Raw genomic sequence first — 23,821 nt, forward strand, 5'->3', positions numbered from 1 at the left:
CAGCGGGCTGTGTTTTTGTAGTTACTTTTATCTCTCTTCTGGCAGTGAGTGTAATAAATGTACTTCTAGTCTCCTAATAAATGTAGACCAGAGAAATAGCACGATGCACACATCATTCATAGTAACAGCTTTCAACAAGTAAATATTTTTCCTCTGATTAGGTTGGCTGAGTTTCTGGTGACCTCTTCAGGTTGTACTCTGCCATGACATAAGCAGTTATTGACCATGACATCTCTCTCAAACTTTCACAGTAGAGTAAGTCTGTAAGTCTGTGTCTGCTGGAGAGACACCAGATGCTCCGTCAGAGCTGAAGCTGACAGCAGCATAATGAGAACACTCCTGTTGTCTGGGCTGATGTGACTGTACGGTAGAATAAAGAGGAACCACATAGTTGTTTCTGAAGTGCACTCTGCTGTAGTGGACTTCATCCTCCTGTTTTGGTTGTGTTGAGATGTTTTCATACACAGGACCAGGACTGAGCTGATAAAGACAAACAGCATTACATCAAAATGCACTTTAAATTTGACTCCTTTTATTGTATGTTGGAAAAAATTTAAAATGAACACTGGAAAGATAACAGAGTTTTTTTAAACTCTAATCTTTACCTGTTCAATTTGGTCAGACCTTTCAGTTGTTTGAGACTGACCAGAAGTTCTCTTTTTCCTGGTTGAAGTTAATAAACTGAAAAATTAGTGACTTCAGAGCAGAGATTGAATGTACTGCTGTGAACCAACACTTACCTAACACACCAGCAGACAGTGCGAAGTATTAAAACCAGCAGAGCTGCAGAAACTCCTGCAGCTGCTGGTGTCCATGTTCCTGTGATACTTTGGACAGTGAGAGTCTTTGGAGCAGAGCTGATATCTTTGTTGGTTTTCACAGCACAGGAGTAGCTTCCTGCATCCTCCCTGCTGACTGGGTCTAGGATCAGATGTTTGTTCTGGTTCTCTCTCGGGGTCAGAGGTCGACTGTTCAAGTACCAAATGTAGTTTGTGTTGTGAGTCAGAGGACAGCTGGTACTGCAGGTCAGTGTGACTCTCTGACCCTCTGTCACCACTGCAGAAGGACTCATCTTCACTCTCAGCTCTGAAAGAGGAACATTGGTCAAGAACAAAAAATCTCCTGTGTGGCTTAGACATGAAAGATGGTTTCATGACTTTACTACAAAACCTCCTTGGTAAAAAAACCAAAAAACCTCTCGGGTTTACACAATCCTTTTCTCCAGTGATGAAAAGTATTTATTTATTAAAGCAGTGTACTTAAGTAAAAATTCAAGGTACTTTTGCTTTCAGTTTTGTGTAACTTTATATTCCATTATCTCAAATGATTATACTTTTTACTCTTCAATATTTATCTATCTTGCTATGTCTGGTATTAAAACTACTGTCTTAAACCTTAAAAGAAGAACATTTGGCAGTGTTGTATAGTATTGTTGGGCAACATTGGTAAAATCCACAGTTTTTACCAAATCAAGGGCCTGTGCAACATCAGCCCAATCCTGACCTTAGAACCAATGATGGGCCGTCTCAACCACAGCCTAAACCTCACTTAATACCAAAGTGAGTGACACTGATGAACTGGGTGCGCTGAGATGCCACCTGCAGGAGGCTCAGCACATGTGGAAAACCAATCTTTATAAAATGACAGCTGCAAACCACCGTGGTTTTAACTCGGCGGGCGTGATTAAGGATGCCATGCAGGTGCGTCTGCCCTCCATGCACGGCACCGCAGACCACGCTCCACCACAATTGGCTTCGCCTGCAGCTACAGTGCTGCAGAGAAAATGCTTAAAAAACCATCCTTGAGCTCCAAGAAGAACTGGAACAGGCTGGCAGAAAAACAGACTCGAGGACACAACAACACCTGAGGTGAGTGAAGCTCCAGTTGAAGACAGCAACACAGCTGTCACAGCTGCAGAGCTGAGTGTGGACCCTTCAACACAAACTGCAGAAGCTCCACACACAGACTCTACAGACGTAAAAACTGTTCGAGAAGCTGAGTTGGAGGTCCAGTGCAAAAAAACAGCAAGAAGAGATCGAACAACTCCGTGAGCAGCTCCTCAAAACTCAAAAGAATCTTGAAGAGGAAGTTGCAAAGTGCAAAGATCAGGAACAAAGAGCCAACTGTGAGTTCGCTGAGCTGAAAGACAAACTCAGCACCAGTGAGGCTCTTTGTGACAAAATGATTTGAAGGTGCAAAACTTAAAAGAAGAGCTGAAACCAAAACTTCCCACCTGGAAATCATGGAGAAGCAAAACCTGGAGAACACAACAATCCGAAACCAACTCGGGCAAACAGAGGAACAAAAGATCTCACTTCAGGAGTCTTTGCTGTCTCTGCAAGAGACAAGTTGACAATCCTGAAAATTCTCCAGCCCAAAACGAGACACTCCAGGAGAATCAGCCAGAAAAAGAGGTCAGCGCTACCAAACCAGAAAGTCCAGAGGTCCGAGATGACCAAGTGCCAAAAGAAAAACCAAAAAAGAAAAAGAAGCGCAACTGGTTTTGGAGACTATTCACTCCATCTCAAGGGCATAGATTTGGCATGGACGGAAGGGACATGTCCCCACCAATATTCAGCGATTATTGAATTGTCCCCACCAATAATTTGATCTATTCCAGTAAAGAAAATCAAACCCGATAGAAAGGAAAAAAAAACGATCTGTCAACGTCTCATTCACCCAGCGGTGCAGAAAGAGTTAAATTACGTTCTCTACTGGAGTCCTACCTCATGTGACAAAAATGGCCAATGTGATTGGCTGTGCCTTTCAGGGAGCTCTGTTTAGTTTTAGCAGCGGCAAGCCTGCGCTGCGAGGAGGAGAGGAGGACGGCAGCAAAAAGGAAGAACCTGGATATAAGTATTTTTCAAAGAAACCTGCAAGTCACTCAAAGCCAAATTAACTCATAAAATGTGTCCGTCATAATAACGTTACAGGCTATGCTAGGCTTTGGCCCACATCAGTCTAAAATTGTATGTGACCACGAATAACGTGTTTTGGAAACAAACTGCACAACAGGCAGCACTATTAGTTCTCTCAGTCTCAGAGTAGCATTTCTAATTTTGATTGAAACTGTCAGAGAAAACGGCAGCTTTGAGCAGGCCAGGATATTAGTTTACAGAGGCTGTTAAAATTATATGTCTAACATTAAAATGTTGGTGACACAATAATTTCATCCTAATGGTACTGACATATTCATAGGGTTAATTTTTGAGACAAAATGTCATGAGGTAGTCATGATTTTGCAAATATCCACCTTGTAGTGCAGTTTGCACAAATTGTTTTAAACATGCACTCATCCTACAAACATTACTGATGAGTCAAGATCTGCACAAACTGAAAGAAACACTGAAGCAGCTACACATTTTATTCTTATTGTCATGTATGTCCTATTTGTCAGGTGACAGAAGAACCAACACAAAGCTCAGAGAGCAATGGTGATACAAAATCACAGGTGAAATTGGATGATGACTTGTTGGTTCATTACTGTATTTGAAGCACATGTGTGACTGCATGTATGTGGAATGTCTCACTGTTATTTATCAGGTGACAGAGGCAGCTCTGCCATGTTGTAGCTCGGACAGAGGTGAAGAAGTGAGGTCACAGGTGACTGACTGATGATTTGGTGCTATAGATTAACTAGTATTTATTATCATGACAGTTGTTAGGCTGCTGATGTAAATTGTTTCATTAGTGTATATTTGACAAAGAATCTGAATTGACATGTCTCACTTTTTATATGGCACGAATCAATGTGTTATTTTATCAGGTGGCAATATGTCCTAGTGCAGTTAGAGGGGAAGAGCCAGGGCTAAAGGTGAGGCACATCAAGCACAGAATAATAATTGTAATCTGAGGATAAAACACATGTACTGAGGCTGAAAGAAGCTTCAGTGCTTTCAGAAGACTAAAAAGATGGTTAAGGTTAACAATGACTCAAATTAGATTAAACAATGCTGCTGTATGCCATGTCCACAGGAGAGACTGGACAATATAGATGTAAAACCAATATGCCAGCAGTTTATCTCAGTTAATGAGAGGAGAAGGCATGTGTTTGGCTCCTTCACATAGTGGACATTGAGTTATTGTGTGGGACACCAGTAGTATTAATGTCTGTTGCTGTAACAGTAGTTCATGTTTAGAATAGAAAATCTCAGCTCACTGACTTGATCGGGGCAATAGTGCCTAAATTGTTGCATAATTTTGCTGAGAGATCTTTTACTTTGTGGTAATCTTAGATGAGTAGTTTTATGGACAAAAACCACCAGGTCATTCAGTGTTCCCTTAGTGCTAATGTATAAGAGAGGTTGGTGTACTATAACTGAAGTAATGATGTTAAGTCCTTAAAGTCATATTCTTTTATTGCCATGACTGTATTTGAAGCTATTTTTATTTTTGTATGATACCTGATTTATATGGAATATGGCTGAAGTAAACTAAAGCCTAAAATACTTAGTCAGTCATTTGTTTAATAGTAATTTAACATTATATAATTTGCATATAAAACTATGAATTGTGATTTTAAATGGTTTAAAAGCACGTAGAATAGCATATGTAGGCAAGCATATTTATCCTTTTTTTATCAAGAAGCAAAGACAAAAAAAATAAAAATAAGAAACAGGGCAGGGTTTGGTGGTAGAATCATCCGTCCCCACCAATGCCAAAACCAAATCTACGCCCTTGCTCCATCTCCTATAAAATTACAGCAATTTACAACTAAATAGTAACAGTTACTTCCAGTGCCTAAACATCCATTTTAAGGCATATTTACTTTAATATTTATCCATCCGCTTCTTTTTTTCAGGGTTGCGAGGAGCGCTGGAGCCTATCCCAGCTGTCATAGGGCAAGAGGTGGGGTACACCCTGGACAAGTCACCAGTCGGTCGCAGGACTAACACACAGAAACAGACAACCATTCGCGCTCACACCTATGGCAATTTGGATTACTCAATTAACCTATCCCCACAAACTGCATGTCTTTGGACGGTGGGAGGAAGCCGGAGTACCCGAAAGGAATCCACGCAAACACAGGAAGAACATGCAAACTCCACACAGAAAGACCCCGGCCTGATGGTGGAATTGAACTCAGGACTTTCTTGCTGTGCGGCAACAGTGATCACCACCGTGCCACCATGCACATAATATTTGCTTTAATATTTAGTTGTGTATAACTTTGTCATCGGTTCCACCCCACAACTGGTCGCGGCAGATGGCCGCCCCTCCATGAGCCTGGTTCTGCTGGAGGTTTCTACCTTTTGAAAGGTAGTTTTTCCTCCCCACTGTCGCCAAGTGCTTGCTCATAGGGGATTGTTGGGTTTTTTCTTTAGTTCAGTTAAGTTCAATTCATTTGTATGTAAATACTGTTGAATTGAATTGAACTGAACTAAAGAAGATTTTTAGGAGACGGAGTAGTCACTGTATTATAACATCTTACCCATAAATAATTACGATCAACCAATCAAATAAACTATTGGATTTACCAAAACATCTGAAGTGTGAACATTTAATTTTGTCTCATTTAAAATATGTGAAAATGTCAAATTACAACAATCTAACAGCAGAAATAAAAATGTTTACGGCCTGGTTGAAAACTTTGTTCTGTGAATGATATCCACTGTGTCTGTGCAGCTGATGTCTTTTGAAAGCATTCCTAATAGCATCTATCAAGTAATATGCCTTGCTCAGTGGTTCATGGAAGTATTAACAGTTTTGGTAACTGGCTTTATAAATTGAAATTCTACAGCCTTATATTAGTAAACGCTTGTGCTACATGCGGGAGGCAGGTAGAGTCAGCTCAGTATCCAGCCATTATTATGAAAGTTTTCTCGTTGGCATCCACAGATGCAACAGCTCATAACAAAATGGTGCAAACAGAGGTGAATCCACATAAATATACTTATTATATCTGAAAGTCCTGAAGAGCACAGTGTTATGTAAAAAAGTAGGAAATTAGTTTTTGATTTATAATTTCTTTGTTGTAACAATGCTTTGTGGCAATAAATCTTATTAAAAAAAAGCCTGTATTTTTTTTTCTTTTTTTACCATCAAATAGTGATACGTTAAGTAAAATGTTTTATTGATTAAACAGCAGAGTTGAGTATGTGGGTTAAACGCATAAAAAACTTGCCCACTCTGGAATGCCCTACACCAGGGGTGGGCAACTCCAAGCCTCGAGGGCTTAGATGTGTCCTTGAACCAACACATCTGATTTAAATGGCTAAATTAGCTCCTCAACATGTCCTGAAGTTCTCCAGAGGCCTGGTAACAAACTAATCATGTGATTCAGGTGTGTTGACCCAAGGTGAGATCTAAAACCTGCAGGACACCGGCCCTCCAGGTCTAGAATTGCCCACCCCTGCCCTACAGCATGGGTGTCCAAATCCCCTGCAGCTTTTAGATGCATCCCTACTCCAACACAGCTGAGTCAAATGGTTGGATTACCTCGTCAGCATGCCATCAAGTTTGTTTCAGGTGTGTCGGAACAAGGATCGATCTAAAAGCTGCAGGACAGTAGCTCTTCAGGACTGGAGTTGGACACCCACACCCTACAGCTTATTCTGATGCTGTCTCTTGTTTTTGGGCTCCTGGTATCCCAGCAGCTGACAATCATGTGTCTGATTGGGGCCTGATTAGCTGCACCTGTTAGCATGGATGCTGCTACAGCTAACAGTCAGTGTCTGCTCTAAGCATGGCATGTTTGACTGATTCGGAAAGGGCCAGTGCCACAGGGCAACTTCAAGCTGGTGTTAGGGCTAACCCAGCTCAAGAATACAACAACGTAAGAACACAGTTTCCTCACCTCCTCAGCACATAAGACCGCTATGCTGTCTTTTACAGATTTGCAATCAAGCTTTGCACAATATGAGTCTAGATTCTGCCAATGATAGTTGAATCATAGGTTTAAAGTGTGGCGAAGCTGACTGACTGGCTGTGGATGTCATCCCATAGCAGTGTGTAATCAGTATGAGGAGGGGGTGAAAGGCTGGTTTGATTGTGTCTGGTTCTTCCATATGCTTGTCTTGTTTGTTTTTACTTCATCCAATCCAACAAAAAACATCAAAGGAGAGTCAACAGGAGAATAAACTGTTTGACAACTGTTGTTCATGGGTGTAGCCCACATACGCAACTGTTCTGCTCAACCGACAAATCCATTTTCATTACCAGTGTGGCTAGATTTCAGGAGAAATGAACAAGCTTTCCAACAGTATAAAATGTATTGCCAAGAAGCATTGTTACAGCAAAGAAACAATCAACCAAACACAAATGTCTTTACTTTGTATGTTAAGTTTACATATACATTTTCATGTGCAGAAACAACTTGGAAGATAACCCCCTAAATTTTGATAGTTGAAATATGTAGATCTATGACATGTATGAGGCATAAAAAAACCCAAAAACAAAACTAAAACAAGTATATTATTTAAAATAAACTGAACCTGAAACACTGACAGCTGAGAATCGAACACATGACTGTATCACCTGTAAATGTAAAACACTGACAGACACAATGAGTACTTCAGATTCTGATAAATAAATTTCTTAAAAAGCCTGAATATTTTGACATTTTTAAATGCAGGACTACTTGTTGTCATGGCGTCATGGCTGATATTTTCTTACTATTAAATGATCTGAACAGTTCTTAAACCTCTAAGTAAAGTCTGCTGAGTAAGAAATTTAGATTTACCTGTGACAATCAAAAAGACTCCAGGCTGATCAGACTGTGTCCATCTTTTATGGTCTTTGTTGAATCTGAATGTGTATCCTCCTGAGTCATTCTTCTTCAGGCTGTTGATGGTCAGGATGTGTTGGTTCTTCATGTTGTCCTGATACTCCACACGACCTGCAGCCTCAATCAGCTCTTCAACTTCCACTTTATCTTTTCTCCATTTTTTACTCCAACATTTAAACTCTGGCTTCATGTTATCAGGATGTGAGTATTCACTTGTGATGTTGACTGAAGATCCTTCCAGAGCACAGATTCTCCTGCTGACATAATTCCTAATCCGGCAGTGTTTATCCCGAACACCTGAAATATAGATGGAAGATTTAGAGTTGTTTGAATGGTCTGTATGCTGAAACTTGTCTATAGTTAACTGACAGAAAAAAAATGAGTTGTGTATTACTCACAGACTTCTGCAGACTGAAGGTACTTGTGGCCTGTTACAGCACAAGAGAACTTGTATGTTGAATTGTTGTGAGTTAAACATTGTTGATTCTTGTAGTTTCGGCTTGTGTTTCTGCAGCTCACATAGGCAGTTTGAGGGTCAAACAACTCACAGGTGGTGTTACAGGTAAGTGTTAAATTATCTGATGTGTAATTATTTCTTTGAACACGAAACTCTGAAAGATGATTAAAAAGTTTTCATAAGACACAATGATGTATAAAATTTTATTTCTGTTTTTAGAATGCCTGCTACTAGATTTATTTACAAAGATAATATTTAGCCTTATCTTATATAAGGAAAAATGACATTAAACGAATAAAGGGATTTGATGGAAGATATTTGCTTATTTGTTGAAGCTTCACCTCTGGGATATGTGATGGAGCACGGCTCATCTACTGATGTCTTCCTGTAAGAACACATTCTCCCTTTAGCATAGGTCACACTGAAGCAGGTCTCTGTGATGGAATCTGTACAACAAATAAATAATATTGATTCAAATGATTCACTGTGTGACTCATTCTGTTTGTTTTGTAGAACAATAAGCATCATGACTCACCCACAGAGACTTCAGGGGCTCTGAGATCCTCATAGCCTTTGACAGCACAGGAGTATGTGACTGCTTCCTCACTGCTGAGCAGCTCTTGGTACCAGGGAGACCAGTCCTCATAGAGAAACTCTCTGTTCTTGTACCAGATGTAGGCTGCAGGCTTTTCAGTCAGAGGACAGCTGCTGCTGCACATCAGTGTTACTGTCTGTCCCTCTGTGGCAGGAATCACCTTTACCTGCAGCTCTGAGAGGATGATGGATAACAACGTTTACAATGATGTCATTTGGAAAGTAATAAATGAGTAAAAGTCACTGTACCTGCAACAACTTGAAGAGTAATTCTGTTTAGCCAACAGAGTGGTGGACTGTCTGTAGTCTTCATACAGCAATAAGCATTTGCATCACTCTCTCTTAGATCATTGATGGTTAAAGTTGGGTTTTTCTCTTCAGACATGTTGTACGTTACACGTTGTCCATCCACAGAGAGCTCACTCTGAATATACTTGTAACCATCCCAGTCTATAGTGAACCATTTGCTGCGTGAAGTCAGATGTTGATGTGAGCAGTGCAGATCCACTGATGAACCTTTGAGAGCACAGATCCTGGTTTCTCCTCCATTAACACCTTTAGCACAAACTTTCATTAGTGAACAGATCAGCTGTGATTGTTGCTGTTTGCTGACATTTAAAGTTAAGAGTAAATGTAAAAAAACTCAGACATTAGAAAGACAAACTAACCACCTCACCTTGCTGAGTTAACTTCTCTTTATTAAAGCAAAGGATTAAAATGACGACAGAGTGACAGTTTCATATTCAGTTTCACATATTACCAAGTGAAACTTAACTTCCTTTACATGTGTCTTCCTCTTCATGCACGTGTATGCTGTGTCTTTTGGCATGAGAAATTACATGCAATCATTTCCCATATTATTTACAACACAAAGTGTATTTTAGTACTTTGTGTTGTCTCTACAGCATGTTGTCTTTAGTCACATGTTCAAGTTCAAGCTTTATTTTTTTCTTTTGTGAGAGCAGAAAGCTGCAGAGGTGTTAAAACGATTTTCTGTATCTGGTTTATGATGGAAACACGTCTGTGGTGTCAAAGAATCTCCAGACTGATGTTCGTGAGCATGAACAGCTGTAATGATGTAGACCTTACTCTGGTGTCAAGCTGCAGCTGTTTTCTGTTGGTTTTACTCTGGAAACATCCATCTGGGCTGAGAGTGGATTGTTCCATTAATGATGTTCTAATGACAAAATATTCATTCTGTGAGCTGGAAAAAGCTATTTCTGATTTCTTTATATGTTCATGGCGTTTAAGAGTTCAAGTGTTTAGAGTCCTGCATGGTGGCTGTTCATTTTCCCCTCAGTGGATTAACAAAACATTTATTACAAACGTCTGTTCAGACATGTTTCTACTCTGTTCCAGTCATTCAGTGATGATATTATTGTCCTTTTATGCACTTCAGGTGCTCTTCAAAGCAGAACTCCTGTTCTCTAATCTCATGTTTTCTAACATTCTTTAATAACCTTTGTACGTTTTTCTACACTTGAAACATTTTTATAATCTTTAGTTATCATAAGGAGGAGAAAGAGTCATTCCTACCTGAGAGACACAGAATCAAACCCAGCCCAAAAAATCCAGCTTTTGCCAAGATCATGATTGCTGTAGATTTTAGCTTCTAGTCTGAAAGTTGTTTGTTTGAATCTTGAAAAGATCTTTACAGCTGAGTGTGCTCACAGAAAAGGCTAAAAACAGACAGATGTGAACATCACTGCACCTAAAGATAAACTCTTTGCAGCTTTAACAGCATTACATCACTTCCTCCTTTTTAGAAAGAGCACACCTCTAGTAAGAAAGTATGCATTGCAACAACTTAAGCAGGGACAGAGACCACAAATACACACATAGAAGGATAATTAGGGAGACAGTGAAGATATCTGGGGAGAACGAGACACAAGTGAGTGAAATCACTGCAGATTAGTCAAACAAGTAGAACTAAATACAAAGCACAAAAGACAAGAGACTATAAAAATAAAACAGGAAATGACTAACACCCAGACACAGACTCAAACATACAGACAAGACACAGACACAAGATTGAACAAGAAAAACATAACCAGCCAAATGCTACTTAAACAGGCCACAGACTGATAGTCTCTTGTCCTGTATCCATTGTGTCCCCTTTCACTTGCTCTGTTTCATTATTTTTGATTTGTTCCAGCAGTGTGCCCTCCTGTTTCCAATCGCCTTGTTATCATGCAAGTATTTAAGTCTGCACCGTTCCCCTGTCTCTCATCGTGTCCTCCAGATTAGCACGGTGTTTAGTGAGTTGTTCGTGTTCTCTTGTTTACATCTAGTCGTAAGTTCTGTAGACAACAGAGTCTTTATTTGTAGTTTATCTTTTGTTTGTTTAGTTTGGTGTTTCTTTGTACTTTTTTTTAGTTTTTAGTTTGCTTTCTCAGCCAATAAAGCTGCCACTTTCAGTTAACTATTCCATCTCTGAGTCCTGCGTTTGGGTCCTACCTCTGCTCACCACACAGCTCACCTTGGCAAAGATTCCTGTTTGGTTGCTGTTTAGTTTTCCCTGAAATGCTTTAACAGAACATTCATTAGCAAATGTGTGCAAATGTATCTTGTTTACACACCTTTCTGCTCTGTGCCATCCATTCAGTGATGGTAAAATTGCACCAGACTTTAATACATTTCAAGAGCTCATCAAAACAGAAAAAGTTTAACATCCTCTTACTGAACAGTGAATCACATGTTTTCTTACACCCTTTAATAACTTTCCAGAATTTTTCTACTATTGAAACATTTTTTTCAGTCTTCAGTCATCATCAGAAGAAGTTTTCTTCTTCCTCATTCATGATGGTTTTTAGAAGGAAAACCCCTAATTAGGACTTTTATAACACAGCAGCGTAAATTCACTTCTGGATAGTTTTAACAACATTCTTATCCATTTTATAATTATCAATAACATTAAATGTTGTGTTTATGTGTTTATTTTTTGTACTTTCTATCAGGCAAGTATTTTGTTTTAGAGCACAAGGTCCATAGTTGTTATTTTATTTATTTCTAGTTGTATGCATCGTATGCAGCAGCACAGCTCTCCCAACTGCTGTGCACCTTTTTGTGTTTGTGTGGTTTTTTTAGATGTCATGTCCATTCAGTGGAGGCCCTTTTATCTGCCTTATGAGCTAACGGTAACCATAATTATAATTGTTTACATCCCCCCACTGCTAACATCAGCTCAGTACTCAACCACCTCCAACTTATTATCAGTAAACAGCAGACAGAGCACCCAGAGGGCATCCATATTGTTGCTGGGGATGTTAAAAGTTATGTTTGAAATGTGCAGTCCCCAAATTCCACTAACATGTTAAGTTTCCTATCAGGGGGGACAAGACGCTGGACCATGTGTACAGCAATATCCAGCAGGCCTACAGACAACCGGACCACCTCTCTCTGCTCCTCATCCCTGCCTACACTCTCCTCAGGAAACTAACCCCTCCAACCACCTGGGTCATTAAAACATAGCCAGATGATGCTGTCATCAAACTACAGGACTGTTTTGATCTGACAAACTGATCCATTTTCAAACAGCAGGACCTGGAGACTGTGACTCACTTTGTTCTTTTCTACATTAAGTGCTATGTAAAGAATGTGACAGTGACCAAAACCATCAGGATTTTTCCTAAACGAACACCTTACAAGATGAATGAATTATAGGTTCTGATCAGAACTCGCAACTCAACCTTGAGGCTGAGGAACAGTTCTCTGTGCAGCACTGCCAGATCCAACCTGAGGAGGCGCATCAAACAGGCCAAGGCCTACAGGAGGAGGATAGAGGGCACTGACAGCAACCCCTGCCAGGTGTGGGGAGGCATCCAAGCCCCTGTCAACCACAAAGGCCAGAGCCGCCCAACCCTCACCATCTGCCTTAAACTTGCAGATATGCTCATCACCTACTCGGTTTAAGCCTCCCTCCCCCAAGAACATGAGATCAGGAGGAGACTGAGAGGTGAACCCCAGGAGAGCTGCTGCCCTCAACAGGATCCTAGTGGCTGTGCTTAACGCCTGCACAGACCAGCTGACAGGGATCCTCACCAGGCTGTTCAACCTTTCCCAAGCTCAAAAAAACAGTTTTACTTGTTGTCAATTGTCCACCTGGGCCTTACACATAGTTTCTGTCTGATTTTCCAACTTTTATCTGATTTAAAGCTCAGCTCACATGAAACAATTATTTTAGGTGATTTTAACATCCCTAAATGTGTGGTAGAAGATGTCATCTTTGGCATAGACATAAATTATTGATTGGAATTTTTTAGCTATTTCAATTAAAATATGTTATCAGGATCTGTGAGAAGCGGAGAAAGAAACGAAAATATATTTTATATTACTTAAATATAAAGTATATTGTTGATTTAAAGAAACTGAGTGTACTGTACATTACAGACCTCAGCACCTCATATAATATTTGAATCAAAACACTGCAACTACAGCCTAAAAATTAACATAGTACTACAATGTGGTACTGTACAGTAGATGTGTCAGATTACACAAACTGTTACCCACTTCAATATATTTTTAATGGTTCATTTCAAAGTTTATAAGAATTAATCATTTTTTGAAAGAAATAATTAAATCTAACATATTTATGATTGTATATTTATGAGAACAATTTTCTTCCTTTTTTCTGTAAAAAAAAAAAAAAGACTGACTGCACCTTTAAAAACGTTTGCACTCGCCTGATGTAGCAGTGATGCAATATTAGGTTTTGCCAGTAGATGGCAGTAACAGATTGAATAAATGAGTGAGTAGCACAGTAATCATAGCAGAAACAAGAAACCACCGTTGCAGGGGAGAGACGGTCAGGTGTACATGTAAAGGTAAGCTTTTGAGTTTATTTTTATTAAGTCTGGAAACATGGGGGATCCCACGTTTCACACTTGCTTGATAAAAAAAAAAAATCCCTCATCATTTCCATTGGATCACAGCTGATCACAGACTGCAGCTGGGCCAAAGCAACCTCACTTTTTGCATATGTACCCATGTTGTATGTCATACATGTAGAATTTGATATCGAGTTATAAGTCCCCCTTAGAAAAAAAACTAGATTACATACATAAAAACATACATAAAAATAATTAGTATTTCTTAAATATTTTTTTAGGAACAGTGTTGTTTATTTACTTTGATTTGGCCATGTTTAAGGTGTGTTTCTCTTTAAAGGTGTTTCTATTACACTGTGTGCAGACTGAGTCCCCAGCTGTCTCAGGAGGACCAGTCCTGGTGGACATGTTGTGGGAGACTCCAATGGATGAGAAAAAAGGAGATCCTCTAATCTCTAGCAAAAATACACGTAAACAACTGTGTAGTTTTCTTTCTTTTCTCATACCACACAAAGGTCAGAGGGTCAGTCAGAAAACACAGGGTCAGGGATCGATCTCTTTGGCAGGAATCCCCTTTACCTGCAGCCCAGAGAAATATAAATAAATAACATTCATATACTGATTATTAAAGTAATTATTTTGTTAGTTGGTAAAACCATTGTACCTGCAACACATCAAATCTGCTTTGCTGACAGTTTTGTGATTTGTCAGCAGTTTCTCTGCAGCAGTAAAAAAAATCACTGCTCTATGTTAGACTGTTAGAGTGATGTTCCTCTCTGCTTCCATGATGCTGTACATTATAGGATCACTTTATTTCTTGCAGTGGCTTGTTGATCTGAGCAGGACAGATTCACTGATGAACCTTTCAAGGCACATATTCTGTTTTGTTTTCCCAGAACACCTTTAACACAACATTTGAATAATAAACATTAGAATCTGGTACTTTAATACAATTGAGAGTACATAGCAGGAAGAGAAACAACAGGTGAAAACAACAGTAAACTTCCGGTTTTCTAAAATAATTTCATAACTTTTGCATTTACATTGAAGATACAGAATTCCAGCAACATCATCAGGAGGAGGAGAAACAAATTATTTTTACCCGAAAGACACAGAATGAAAACCCAAAACAAGCCTCCAGCTTTGGTCACCATCATGGCTGCTATATGTTTTTACTCTAAATGAGAAAGGTGGTTGTATGTTGATTAACATTATTATGATAAATGGCTGATTACTGGTAGTACATATTTCTTAAAACTCATCAGAGATAAGAAAATATCAAAACTATGAATAAATGTCAGAAATCAACATCTGTCTAACAGGAATGACCGACTTGTGTGAGTGTGTCTGCAGACAAACTGCATTCAGCTTTAACACCATCACTTCCTCATTTATCTTTTTTTTTTTCTCGAAGATGGGCCCTCTAGTGAAGAATTGATGTATTGCAGGTGGTTTCTCCACTTCATACTGATTTTACCTTTGAAGTTCTGGCTTTGTATTACTTATCAACATTCTCTGGCTTTATTTATTCTTTCTTCACTTTTATAGAGGAGCCCAGTTAAACATGTAGTATGACCACATTTCATTACATTTTCATTCCTCCCCCCCCCCCCCCCCCAAAAAAAAAAAAAAAAAAAAAGTTCCTGCAGACATGATAGCGTGTTTTCATTTTTGCCAGAAACAGTTAGTTTTACATTTAAAAGTGCAAATCAGCCAAAAGATAGTAAAACACAAGAACACACATCTTTTTATAAAGTTGTCCTATTTTTTTTGTCTTGAGTTATGTTTCACAATCATTTTTAACACATGTATTTCATTATCAGACATGTTTGAATGGAAAAGCTCAGGCATTTGTATATATATATTATTCCTTTCTGTATTTTATGTTCCAGTACAGAGAGTACAAACACTGACAGATGAAGCAGCTTTGGTGTCTCTGCTATGATACTGAACTAATTTTAGACACAAAAACCTTAAGGGGAACCGTTCTGTTTAAATCACCATGGTAACAACCTTTTCTTTAGTGAGCAGGCAGTGGCTTGATGGTGGAGTAGAGATCAGCTGTGTGGTTATCACTGAAGTGCAGTCTGCTGTAGTGATGATCATCCTGCTCTGCTGATTGAGTTATGATGTTTTCATACATGAGGTCAGGGTTCATCTGAGAAGACGAGACAGTTATTATAAATTCATATTAAACTGCATTATACATTTCACTGTTCTATCAGAATATTATAAAATATCTGTTTGCAGGTCTGAGCTGATAAAGGTTGGTTCATTGGCTTATTAAAAAAACTATTTAAATAACAGGTTTTCATGTCCTTGAATTCAGAGAGAGCTGATGTTTACCATCAGTTATATCACTACTGTTTAATATCCAGTCAGTTACAAAACCGACATATGAGACTGATATGAATCTACTGTGTTGTAAGAACTGTTAATGTAAAGTTTCTATTAAATGTGATACAATGATAAACAGGTTAGTGTAAATGTCTTGTCTTATAGTGATATATTAATGCTTAAAAAACAATCAAATAGTTTTACTTTACAGGAAAAAAAATCAAAGGATAAAGTTGCATTGCAGAATCTTTGTTACTGATGCTCATCAGTAACAAAGATTCTTAAAGTCACTATGACTATAACCACCTCAGGAACAGGTTTTTTTTCTCGATTAGACATCAGCAGGTATGAAGTCATCACAGGCTAAACAATCATTTCTCAAGAAAACAGCATTACTATTTTAGGACATTTCCTTTGATAGAAGCAGAGTCTAAAGTTTTTAAAGAGCCTCTAAAGTCTTTGCATTTCCCTGAGAAGGATCAGTAAGAATACAGATTTTTTAGAGGACTCTTTATTTTTTGACTTTTGACTGTTTGCTGAAAACAATTTTAAGACACTTGCCAGGAATATTGACGCCTGTAATTATTTATATGTGATAATAATACAGAGCACCTGTTTCTACTTGTAGACCTTATTTCAAATTTGCACATAGACAAAGTGCTATCATTGAATTATGTTTATAAGGTAATTATTTTCTTTATATGATAGTTTCTTGATCATTTCTTAACTTTTATTGATAAGCCTGATCAATTTTTATCTCTGCTTTTTTTTAACCAACTTTTTGTTTTCCTGTCTTCAAATGCTATGCAGCAGTTCTGATCACACTGCTAAATACTGACACATTAATTGATTGGCTTTAATACTAAAATACTGTACAGTGTGATCCACACACAAACATAAACACAGACACACACACACACACACACAATTTTTTCCTGATGGAGAATAAATGATCATTCAAATAAACAGTAATAGGACAGATGAGGAGTTGTTCTTGTTTGAATCCTGTTAGTACCTGCTGTTCGTTGTGTGAAGTTTCCCTTCTGGGAGGTTGACTGAAAGTCCTCTTTTGCCTGATTCATAAAAAATAATGAAAAAGTCAAGAAACATGACATTAAAAATAACAGGATTAATTTGAAAGAAAACATATGTTTACCTAACACACCAACAGACAGTGAGAAGTATTAAAACCAGCAGAGCTGCAGAAACTCCTGCAGCTGCTGGTGTCCATGTTCCTGTGATACTTTGGACAGTGAGAGTCTTTGGAGCAGAGCTGATATCTTTGTTGGTTTTCACAGCACAGGAGTAGTTTCCTGCATCCTCCCTGCTGACTGGGTCTAGGATCAGATGTTTGTTCTGGTTCTCTCTTGTCAGAGGTTGACTGTTCAAGTACCAAATGTAGTTTGTGTTGTCAGTCAGAGGACAGCTGGTACTGCAGGTCAGTGTGACTCTCTGACCCTTTGTCACCACTGCAGAAGGACTCATCTTCACTCTCAGCTCTGGAAGAGGAACATTGGTCAAAAATAAAAAACCTCCTGTGTGGCTTAGACACGAAAGACGGTTTCATGACTTTACTACAAAATGATCCTTTAGTCCTGTTCAGCGGTGAAAGGTATTTACCAAAGAAGTGTGCAAATTCAAGGTATTTGTAACTTCAGATTTGTGTAACGTCAATCTAAATCCTCTTACACAAAAGTATTGTACTTATTACTCCACAACATTTTTTCCATTTTGTAAATTAGTGTTTTCTCCATTTTTTTTTGACTATGATTTGGAATCATTTTCCTAATAAAATAAAATACCTACATTTTCATATGATTCATACCTATGATTTATTGCACTGAAGGCACTGAAGGCTGATCTAACCAACAGTAGAGTTGTTAAGAACTGTGTAAATCTTACACAAGCACAACAATAAAAATACTACATATACCTTCATGCATTTTTTACAGAAGGAAAAAAACTTGAAGGATGTGAAGCCTAAAACCCTTCTACATTACATGTAACAGTTATTTTTAGAGTCAGAAACAGGCAGTTTGTCTGAGTCCTTTTAAAGTCGACTATTCAGAGATACATTGATCTGACAGAATGCCAACATTTGAAATGGTGATCTTACAGATAGAGTTTTATTACTGTAGATTAATCTAATCAACAGTATACATGTAAGGTAGTCAGTGTTGGGGAGTAACGGAATACATGTACCGCCGTTACGTATTTAAAATACAAAATATGAGTAACTGTATTCCGTTACAGTTACCGTTTAAAAAGGTGGTATTTAGAATACAGTTACTTTGTTGAAATAAATGGATTACACGGCGGTACTTCCCTGTTTCTTATTGTCGCGGGTCAGGACTGTTTGGGTTTTGTTTGACAGCTACGTTCTGTTGTTCCAGGCGGCAGCGTTACGGTTGCCATGGTTACAGGGTGACGCTCTCTCTCTGCGTGTTTCCTGGGTGAGAGAGCGCCTGTTGTTGTTGTTGTGCTAAGCTAATAGGCAGAATGCTACAGGTATAGCTCTAAAGAATGTAGCATCATAGGCAGTGTAGTCTGTGCTGCAGGGAGAATGGACTGCCATACACATTATGTGTCTGTGAGCGAGGGAGGGAGAAAAAGGAAAAGTACGAGCTGTCATCGAGCAAAAACGGGAGCTGGAAGCATGTAAATATAATAATAACCACTGCAGCCAAGAAGAGTGCCTGACGAGCCCAGTTGTAAGTAAGCTATTAAGACTCGACTGTACGCTGTGTTCGTGTTTTCCTCCAAAAACAATAAGTTCCGTTGGAGCAGCCTTTCAACGCCTCTCTTTATCTCTCGCTAGCAAAGTTGACCCAGACAACAAAGTAAAGCTAGTTTTCGGCTACGAGCCCGACACAGAACCCACCGTATTAGCCAGAGGTCCCTTTACTACGGTTCGGAGCCGCGGACCTTCAGTAACAGTAATAAATCACATTCACGTAGTTGTAAACAGCATGATAATATATTAAGTAATCCAAAGTATTCAGAATACGTTACTCTCATTGAGTAACGTAACGGAATACGTTACAGAATACATTTTGGGGCATGTATTCTGTATTCTGTAATGGAATACATTTTAAAAGTAACCTTCCCAACACTGAAGGTAGTTAAAATGAACTGATCCTTAAACAGCCACAGCTGCAAATCAAACACATGAATGTATCGATACACTTTTTTTTTCATCAGAAAGCCGAAATCAATTTCTTGTTTAGGGGTTTTGTGGGCCTACAGATTGACAACCTGTAAATAGCACTGACAGATACAATGAATTTACCTAAGATTTACCTGTAACAATCAAAAAGACTCCAGGCAGATCAGACTGGATCCAGTTTTTATGATCTCTCTTGAATCTGAATGTGTATCCTCCTGAGTCATTCTTCGTCAGGTTGTTGATGGTCAGGATGTGTTGGTTCTTCATGTTGTCCTGATACTCCACACGACCTGCAGCCTCAATCAGCTCTTCAACTTCCACTTTATCTTTTCTCCATTTTTTACTCCATTTAAACTCTGGCTTCTTATTATCAGGATGTAAGTATTCACATGTGATGTTCACTGAAGATCGTTCCAGAGCACAGATTCTCCTGCTGACATAATTCCTAATTCGGCAGTTTTTACCGTGAAAACCTGAAATATAAATGGAAGATTTTAGTTTAAATGTTAGAAGTTAGAAGTTATTTAAATGGCCTGTATGCTGACATTTGTATTTATAGTTAACTAGAAGAAAAAAAATGACTTCTTTATTACTCACAGAGTTCTGCAGAGTGAAGGTACTTATGCTCTTTGACAGCACAAGAGAACCTGTATGTTGAATTGTTGTGAGTTAAACATTGTTGATTCTTGTAGTTTCTGCTTGCGTTTTTGCAGCTCATGTAGGCAGTTTCAGGGTCAAACAGCTTACAGGTGCTGTTACAGGTCAGTATGACACTATCTGATGTGTAATTCGTCCTTTGAACATGAACCTCTGAAAGATAATAAATACAGTTTTCATCAGTAACCGTGACATAATGTTTATAATTCTAATTTTGCTTTTAGGATGCTACTAGATTTTTTAACAAAGGTCATATTTAGCTTAATTTTTTATGAGGAAAATGACATTGAACAAATACATATTAGAGGTTTGATGGAAGATATTTGATAATTTGTTTAAACTTTACCTCGGGGATATGTGATTCTCCCGTTAGCATAGGTCACACTGAAGCAGGTTTCTGTGATGGAATCTGAAACAAAGAAATAATATTAATTAAAATGATTCACTGTATGACCCATTGTGTTTGTTTTGTTGAACAATACTCATCATGACTCACCCACAGAGACTTCAGGGGCTCTGAGATCCTCGTAGCCTTTGACAGCACAGGAGTATGTGACTGCTTCCTCACTGCCGAGCAGCTCTTGGTACCAGGGAGACCAGTCCTCATAGAGAAACTCTCTGTTCTTGTACCAGATGTAGGCTGCAGGCTTTTCAGTCAGAGGACAGCTGCTGCTGCACATCAGTGTTACTGTCTGTCCCTCTGTGGCAGGAATCACCTTTACCTGCAGCTCTGAGAGGATGATGGATAACAACTTATACAATGATGTCATTTGGAAAGTAAGTAATGAGTAAAAGTCACTGTACCTGCAACAACTTGAAGAGTAATTCCATTATACCAACAGAGTCCTGGTCTGTCTGTAGTCTTCATACAGCAGTAAGTGTTTGCATCACTCTCTCTTAGATCATTGATGGTTAAAGTTGAGTTTTTCTCATCAGACATGTTGTATGTTACACGTTGTCCATCCACATAGAGCTCAATCACTGATCCATTTAAGTCTATAGTGAACCATTTGCTGCTTGAAGTCAGATGTTGATGTGAGCAGTGCAGATCCACTGATGAACCTTTGAGAGCACAGATCCTGGTTTCTCCTCCATTAACACCTTTAATAGAAACTTTCATTAGTGAACAGATACATTATTTCTGTTACTGTCTGTTTTTCTATCATTAATTTTTAAATAATGTTATAACTGCACTGTAAGAAATAAATGGAGTATTTTAAGTTATCGACAGCCATGAAGTCTCTACTTATATAATGTATAATATAATTATAATAATATAATTCTTTTTAATCTTGTTTCTCTCCTCCTAAATAATTACTCATATCTTAGATGCAAAGCACGAAATGAACACAGTATCAGACACCCATCATTTGTTATTGTTGTAGCTTTTACATGTAAAGTTGAGAGAATAAATACAACAGCTCGAATATTAAAAAGACAATCTAAGTGCATCAGCTAACAGGACAGTTTCGTATTTAGTTGTCTAACACATCGAACACCAAAACACGACTTCTTTCTCTCATTTTAGTCTGTTCTGTTCATCATATTATAAATGATGTGTTCTTTGAGGGTTTTTTTTGCAAGAGCAGGAAGCTGCAGTGGTTAAAGTGTTGTTTGTGTCTGGTTTATAATGGTAACACCTCTGCGGTGAAACAGAATCTCCTGGCTGAAGATCAGCGATCAACATGAACAGCTGTGATGATGAAGACCTTACTCTGCTGTGAACCCTACAACCCCAATCAGAAGTAATTGGAATCACAAACAGCTTTCACATTCACACAGTCTGTGTGTTCTAAAAAACCCCACAAACAATGACATAGGATAGGAATTTTATAAGGTGGCCCTGAGAGGTCAGATGCACTGCAACTTGGAAAAAAGAAAAAGAAACAAAAAGCTGGAAAAACATGCAAAACACAATGGAATTGTTGTTGGTGAGACAACAATATGATTTCCTGCATCATTTTGTGTCTCACAACATCAACGAATACTCATCTTCTTATGAGCATGTCTCAGTGCAAGCCTTTGTATCAGCAATCTTTAAGCAGCTGTTCCATCACATTTTATTTTTTATTATTTTATATTATTTATTTTTTATTACACAGAAAGATGTAATAAAAAAAGATCGCCTACAAATAGAAATGCATGTGTAAAGAAGAAACAGAACAGCTTCAACACAAAATAATAAAAAATGCACAGGTACATAAAGACAGAGGCAAACGGAGATGGATCCGGGAGAACCGGGCCATCTGCAGCCCTGTAGAGCAGCGGTCCCAAAAGTTTTTTGCACTACCTGTTTAATGTCAGACAATATTTTCACGGATCGGCCTTAAAGGTGTTGCGGATAAATACAACAAAATACAATGATACAACCAAGACAAAAACTGTGTTATTTTGTAAATATAATAATAAATGTGAATTCACTGTGTAATTGTGTAACTTTATCAGCAGCATCCTCCTGAAATGCACCAAAAACATTGAGAGTAACATCCCCCTCTCTGCCCCTTAATGCTCTCAAAATAAGACACACAACTACAACACGGGAAAAGACCCAGGTAAGCCAATTTAACAATAAAAATCCTGAAAACCAAACATTTCACAGCTGAGCCTCAACTCTCGTGGCCAGCTACCAAACGACTCACGGACCGGTACTGGTCTTTTGCCCGGGGGTTGGGGGCCACTGTCGTAAAGTACTGAAGACCTAAGGCCACACATCTTGGCAATATCTGCACGTACATCCCAGCAGGAGAGGAAGGGAGGCCTTAATTGGGCCAAGGTTCATGGCCAAAAGGGTTTGAGTTCAAGAGGACCAGATGAACAATAGGAAACTGTCTCTGTCATAGGCCGCCCCTGGGCTCCAGGCGCCAAGAACTGCCAGTTTGCCTGCACACGCATACCAGCTCAAGATCAGATTATGTGTTCAACAAGGGTTACTGTGGAGATCTGACATTGTACTAAGACAGCCACCTCTGTGATACTGACTGCACTTTAATCTTAACACACCTCATAATAATTATCTCAGTCTGGGGATTGTTGTTCCAGTAATGATGTTATACTTCCTATACTATCAACATATTCATACTGTGAGCTGACAGGAGACCATTTTTGATCTTTTTATATGTTGAAACACAACAGAAGATTCATTATCAAATGTGTGCAGATTTAAGTTTATACGTCTTTCTACTCTGTGCCAGTCATTTAATGATGATATAATTGTACCATAAGAGATTATAATCTTGCACTTCCGTACTCTTCAAGAGCTCATCAAAGCTAAAACGCTAAGACCTGTAAGGAGGAAGGAGAAGAAAGAGTCATTCTTACCTGAGAGACACAGAATGAAACCCAAAAACAAAAATCCAGCTTCTGCCAAGATCATGGCTGCTGTAGATTTCAGATTCTGGTCAGAAAGTTGGTTCTGACATACACGGTAGTAACCAGACTGAAAAGCAGCGCACATTTTGGTGCTTTATTTCCGTGCTTTTTTTTCCTGAGATGTCATACACTTTGAATTCTAGCCAATCATTTTACCTTTCCGGGGATAGTAGGCGGGCCCAGGTACGTACATTATTTTAGAGCAGAGCTACAGGAAAGGTTGAAAACAGAACTGACAGTTATGAACATCACTACATCTAAAAATAAACTGTATGAAGGTTTAACACCTTTTAATCACTTCCTCCATCACCATGAGTTTTAAAAGGAATTGTGTAGTGCAGTATTTTTTTCTCTGTATGTTTTTCATCACCTTACTTAAAAAAAAACCAAACAAAAAACCCCCCCAAACATTTTTAATGTTTTTAGTGTGGAAAAAAATGTCATTCTACATTTCAACATTGATATGGACTGGGTAATGTGTTAGAAATGAAAGGACGCCACTACTCTGATCAACCAATGAGCAACCAACAGAGGGCAGAATTCAAACACACCCTGAAAATCAAAGTGGAAATATGATACAGCAGGCTTCTTTGCCAAAATTTTGTTTTTGTAAATAAAAATGATACTTAGTAGTTTGTACTGCCCCCACATGCTTTTATGCATGCCTGACAACATCAGCACATCCTCCT

At 38.6% G+C, this 23,821-nt stretch overlaps 2 protein-coding genes across 2 annotated transcripts; both read right to left on the bottom strand.

The window, feature by feature from the left end:
• Positions 1 to 237: 237 nt before the first annotated feature.
• On the bottom strand, positions 238 to 10,368 carry LOC148102458 (B-cell receptor CD22-like). The gene is made up of 9 exons (XM_087842479.1): positions 10,314 to 10,368; positions 9,027 to 9,332; positions 8,719 to 8,952; positions 8,525 to 8,629; positions 8,125 to 8,337; positions 7,682 to 8,023; positions 741 to 1,086; positions 606 to 663; positions 238 to 480 (listed from the first exon to the last, which is right to left on the bottom strand). Exons 1-9 carry the CDS (start codon positions 10,366 to 10,368, stop codon positions 238 to 240), a joined length of 1,902 nt encoding a protein of 633 aa, XP_087698605.1.
• A 6,724-nt stretch (positions 10,369 to 17,092) lies between these two features.
• LOC148102459 (uncharacterized) lies at positions 17,093 to 23,136 on the bottom strand. The gene is made up of 7 exons (XM_087841561.1): positions 23,082 to 23,136; positions 20,568 to 20,864; positions 20,260 to 20,493; positions 20,110 to 20,172; positions 19,704 to 19,916; positions 19,241 to 19,579; positions 17,093 to 17,439 (listed from the first exon to the last, which is right to left on the bottom strand). Exons 1-7 carry the CDS (start codon positions 23,134 to 23,136, stop codon positions 17,093 to 17,095), a joined length of 1,548 nt encoding a protein of 515 aa, XP_087697687.1.
• Between the last annotated feature and the right edge of the window lie 685 nt (positions 23,137 to 23,821).

This window comes from Neolamprologus brichardi, chromosome 6, assembly GCF_056152115.1.
Source record: "Neolamprologus brichardi isolate AB-2024 chromosome 6, ASM5615211v1, whole genome shotgun sequence".
Lineage (NCBI taxonomy): Eukaryota > Metazoa > Chordata > Actinopteri > Cichliformes > Cichlidae > Neolamprologus > Neolamprologus brichardi.

What these genes read in the sequence shown, in the direction of transcription:
- LOC148102459 (XM_087841561.1), bottom strand. Translation starts at nt 23,136, where the DNA reads ATGATCTTGGCAGAAGCTGGATTTTTGTTTTTGGGTTTCATTCTGTGT. An exon ending in AGCCCCTGAAGTCTCTGTGG is followed by an intron (nt 20,173 to 20,259) that starts GTGAGTCATGAT and finishes TCTTTGTTTCAG; the next exon opens with ATTCCATCACAGAAACCTGC. An exon ending in AGTCTTTTTGATTGTTACAG is followed by an intron (nt 17,440 to 19,240) that starts GTAAATCTTAGG and finishes TTCCTCTTCCAG; the next exon opens with AGCTGAGAGTGAAGATGAGT.
- LOC148102458 (XM_087842479.1), bottom strand. Translation starts at nt 10,368, where the DNA reads ATGATCTTGGCAAAAGCTGGATTTTTTGGGCTGGGTTTGATTCTGTGT. An exon ending in AGTCTTTTTGATTGTCACAG is followed by an intron (nt 1,087 to 7,681) that starts GTAAATCTAAAT and finishes TTCCTCTTTCAG; the next exon opens with AGCTGAGAGTGAAGATGAGT. An exon ending in GGTCTGACCAAATTGAACAG is followed by an intron (nt 481 to 605) that starts GTAAAGATTAGA and finishes TGTCTTTATCAG; the next exon opens with CTCAGTCCTGGTCCTGTGTA.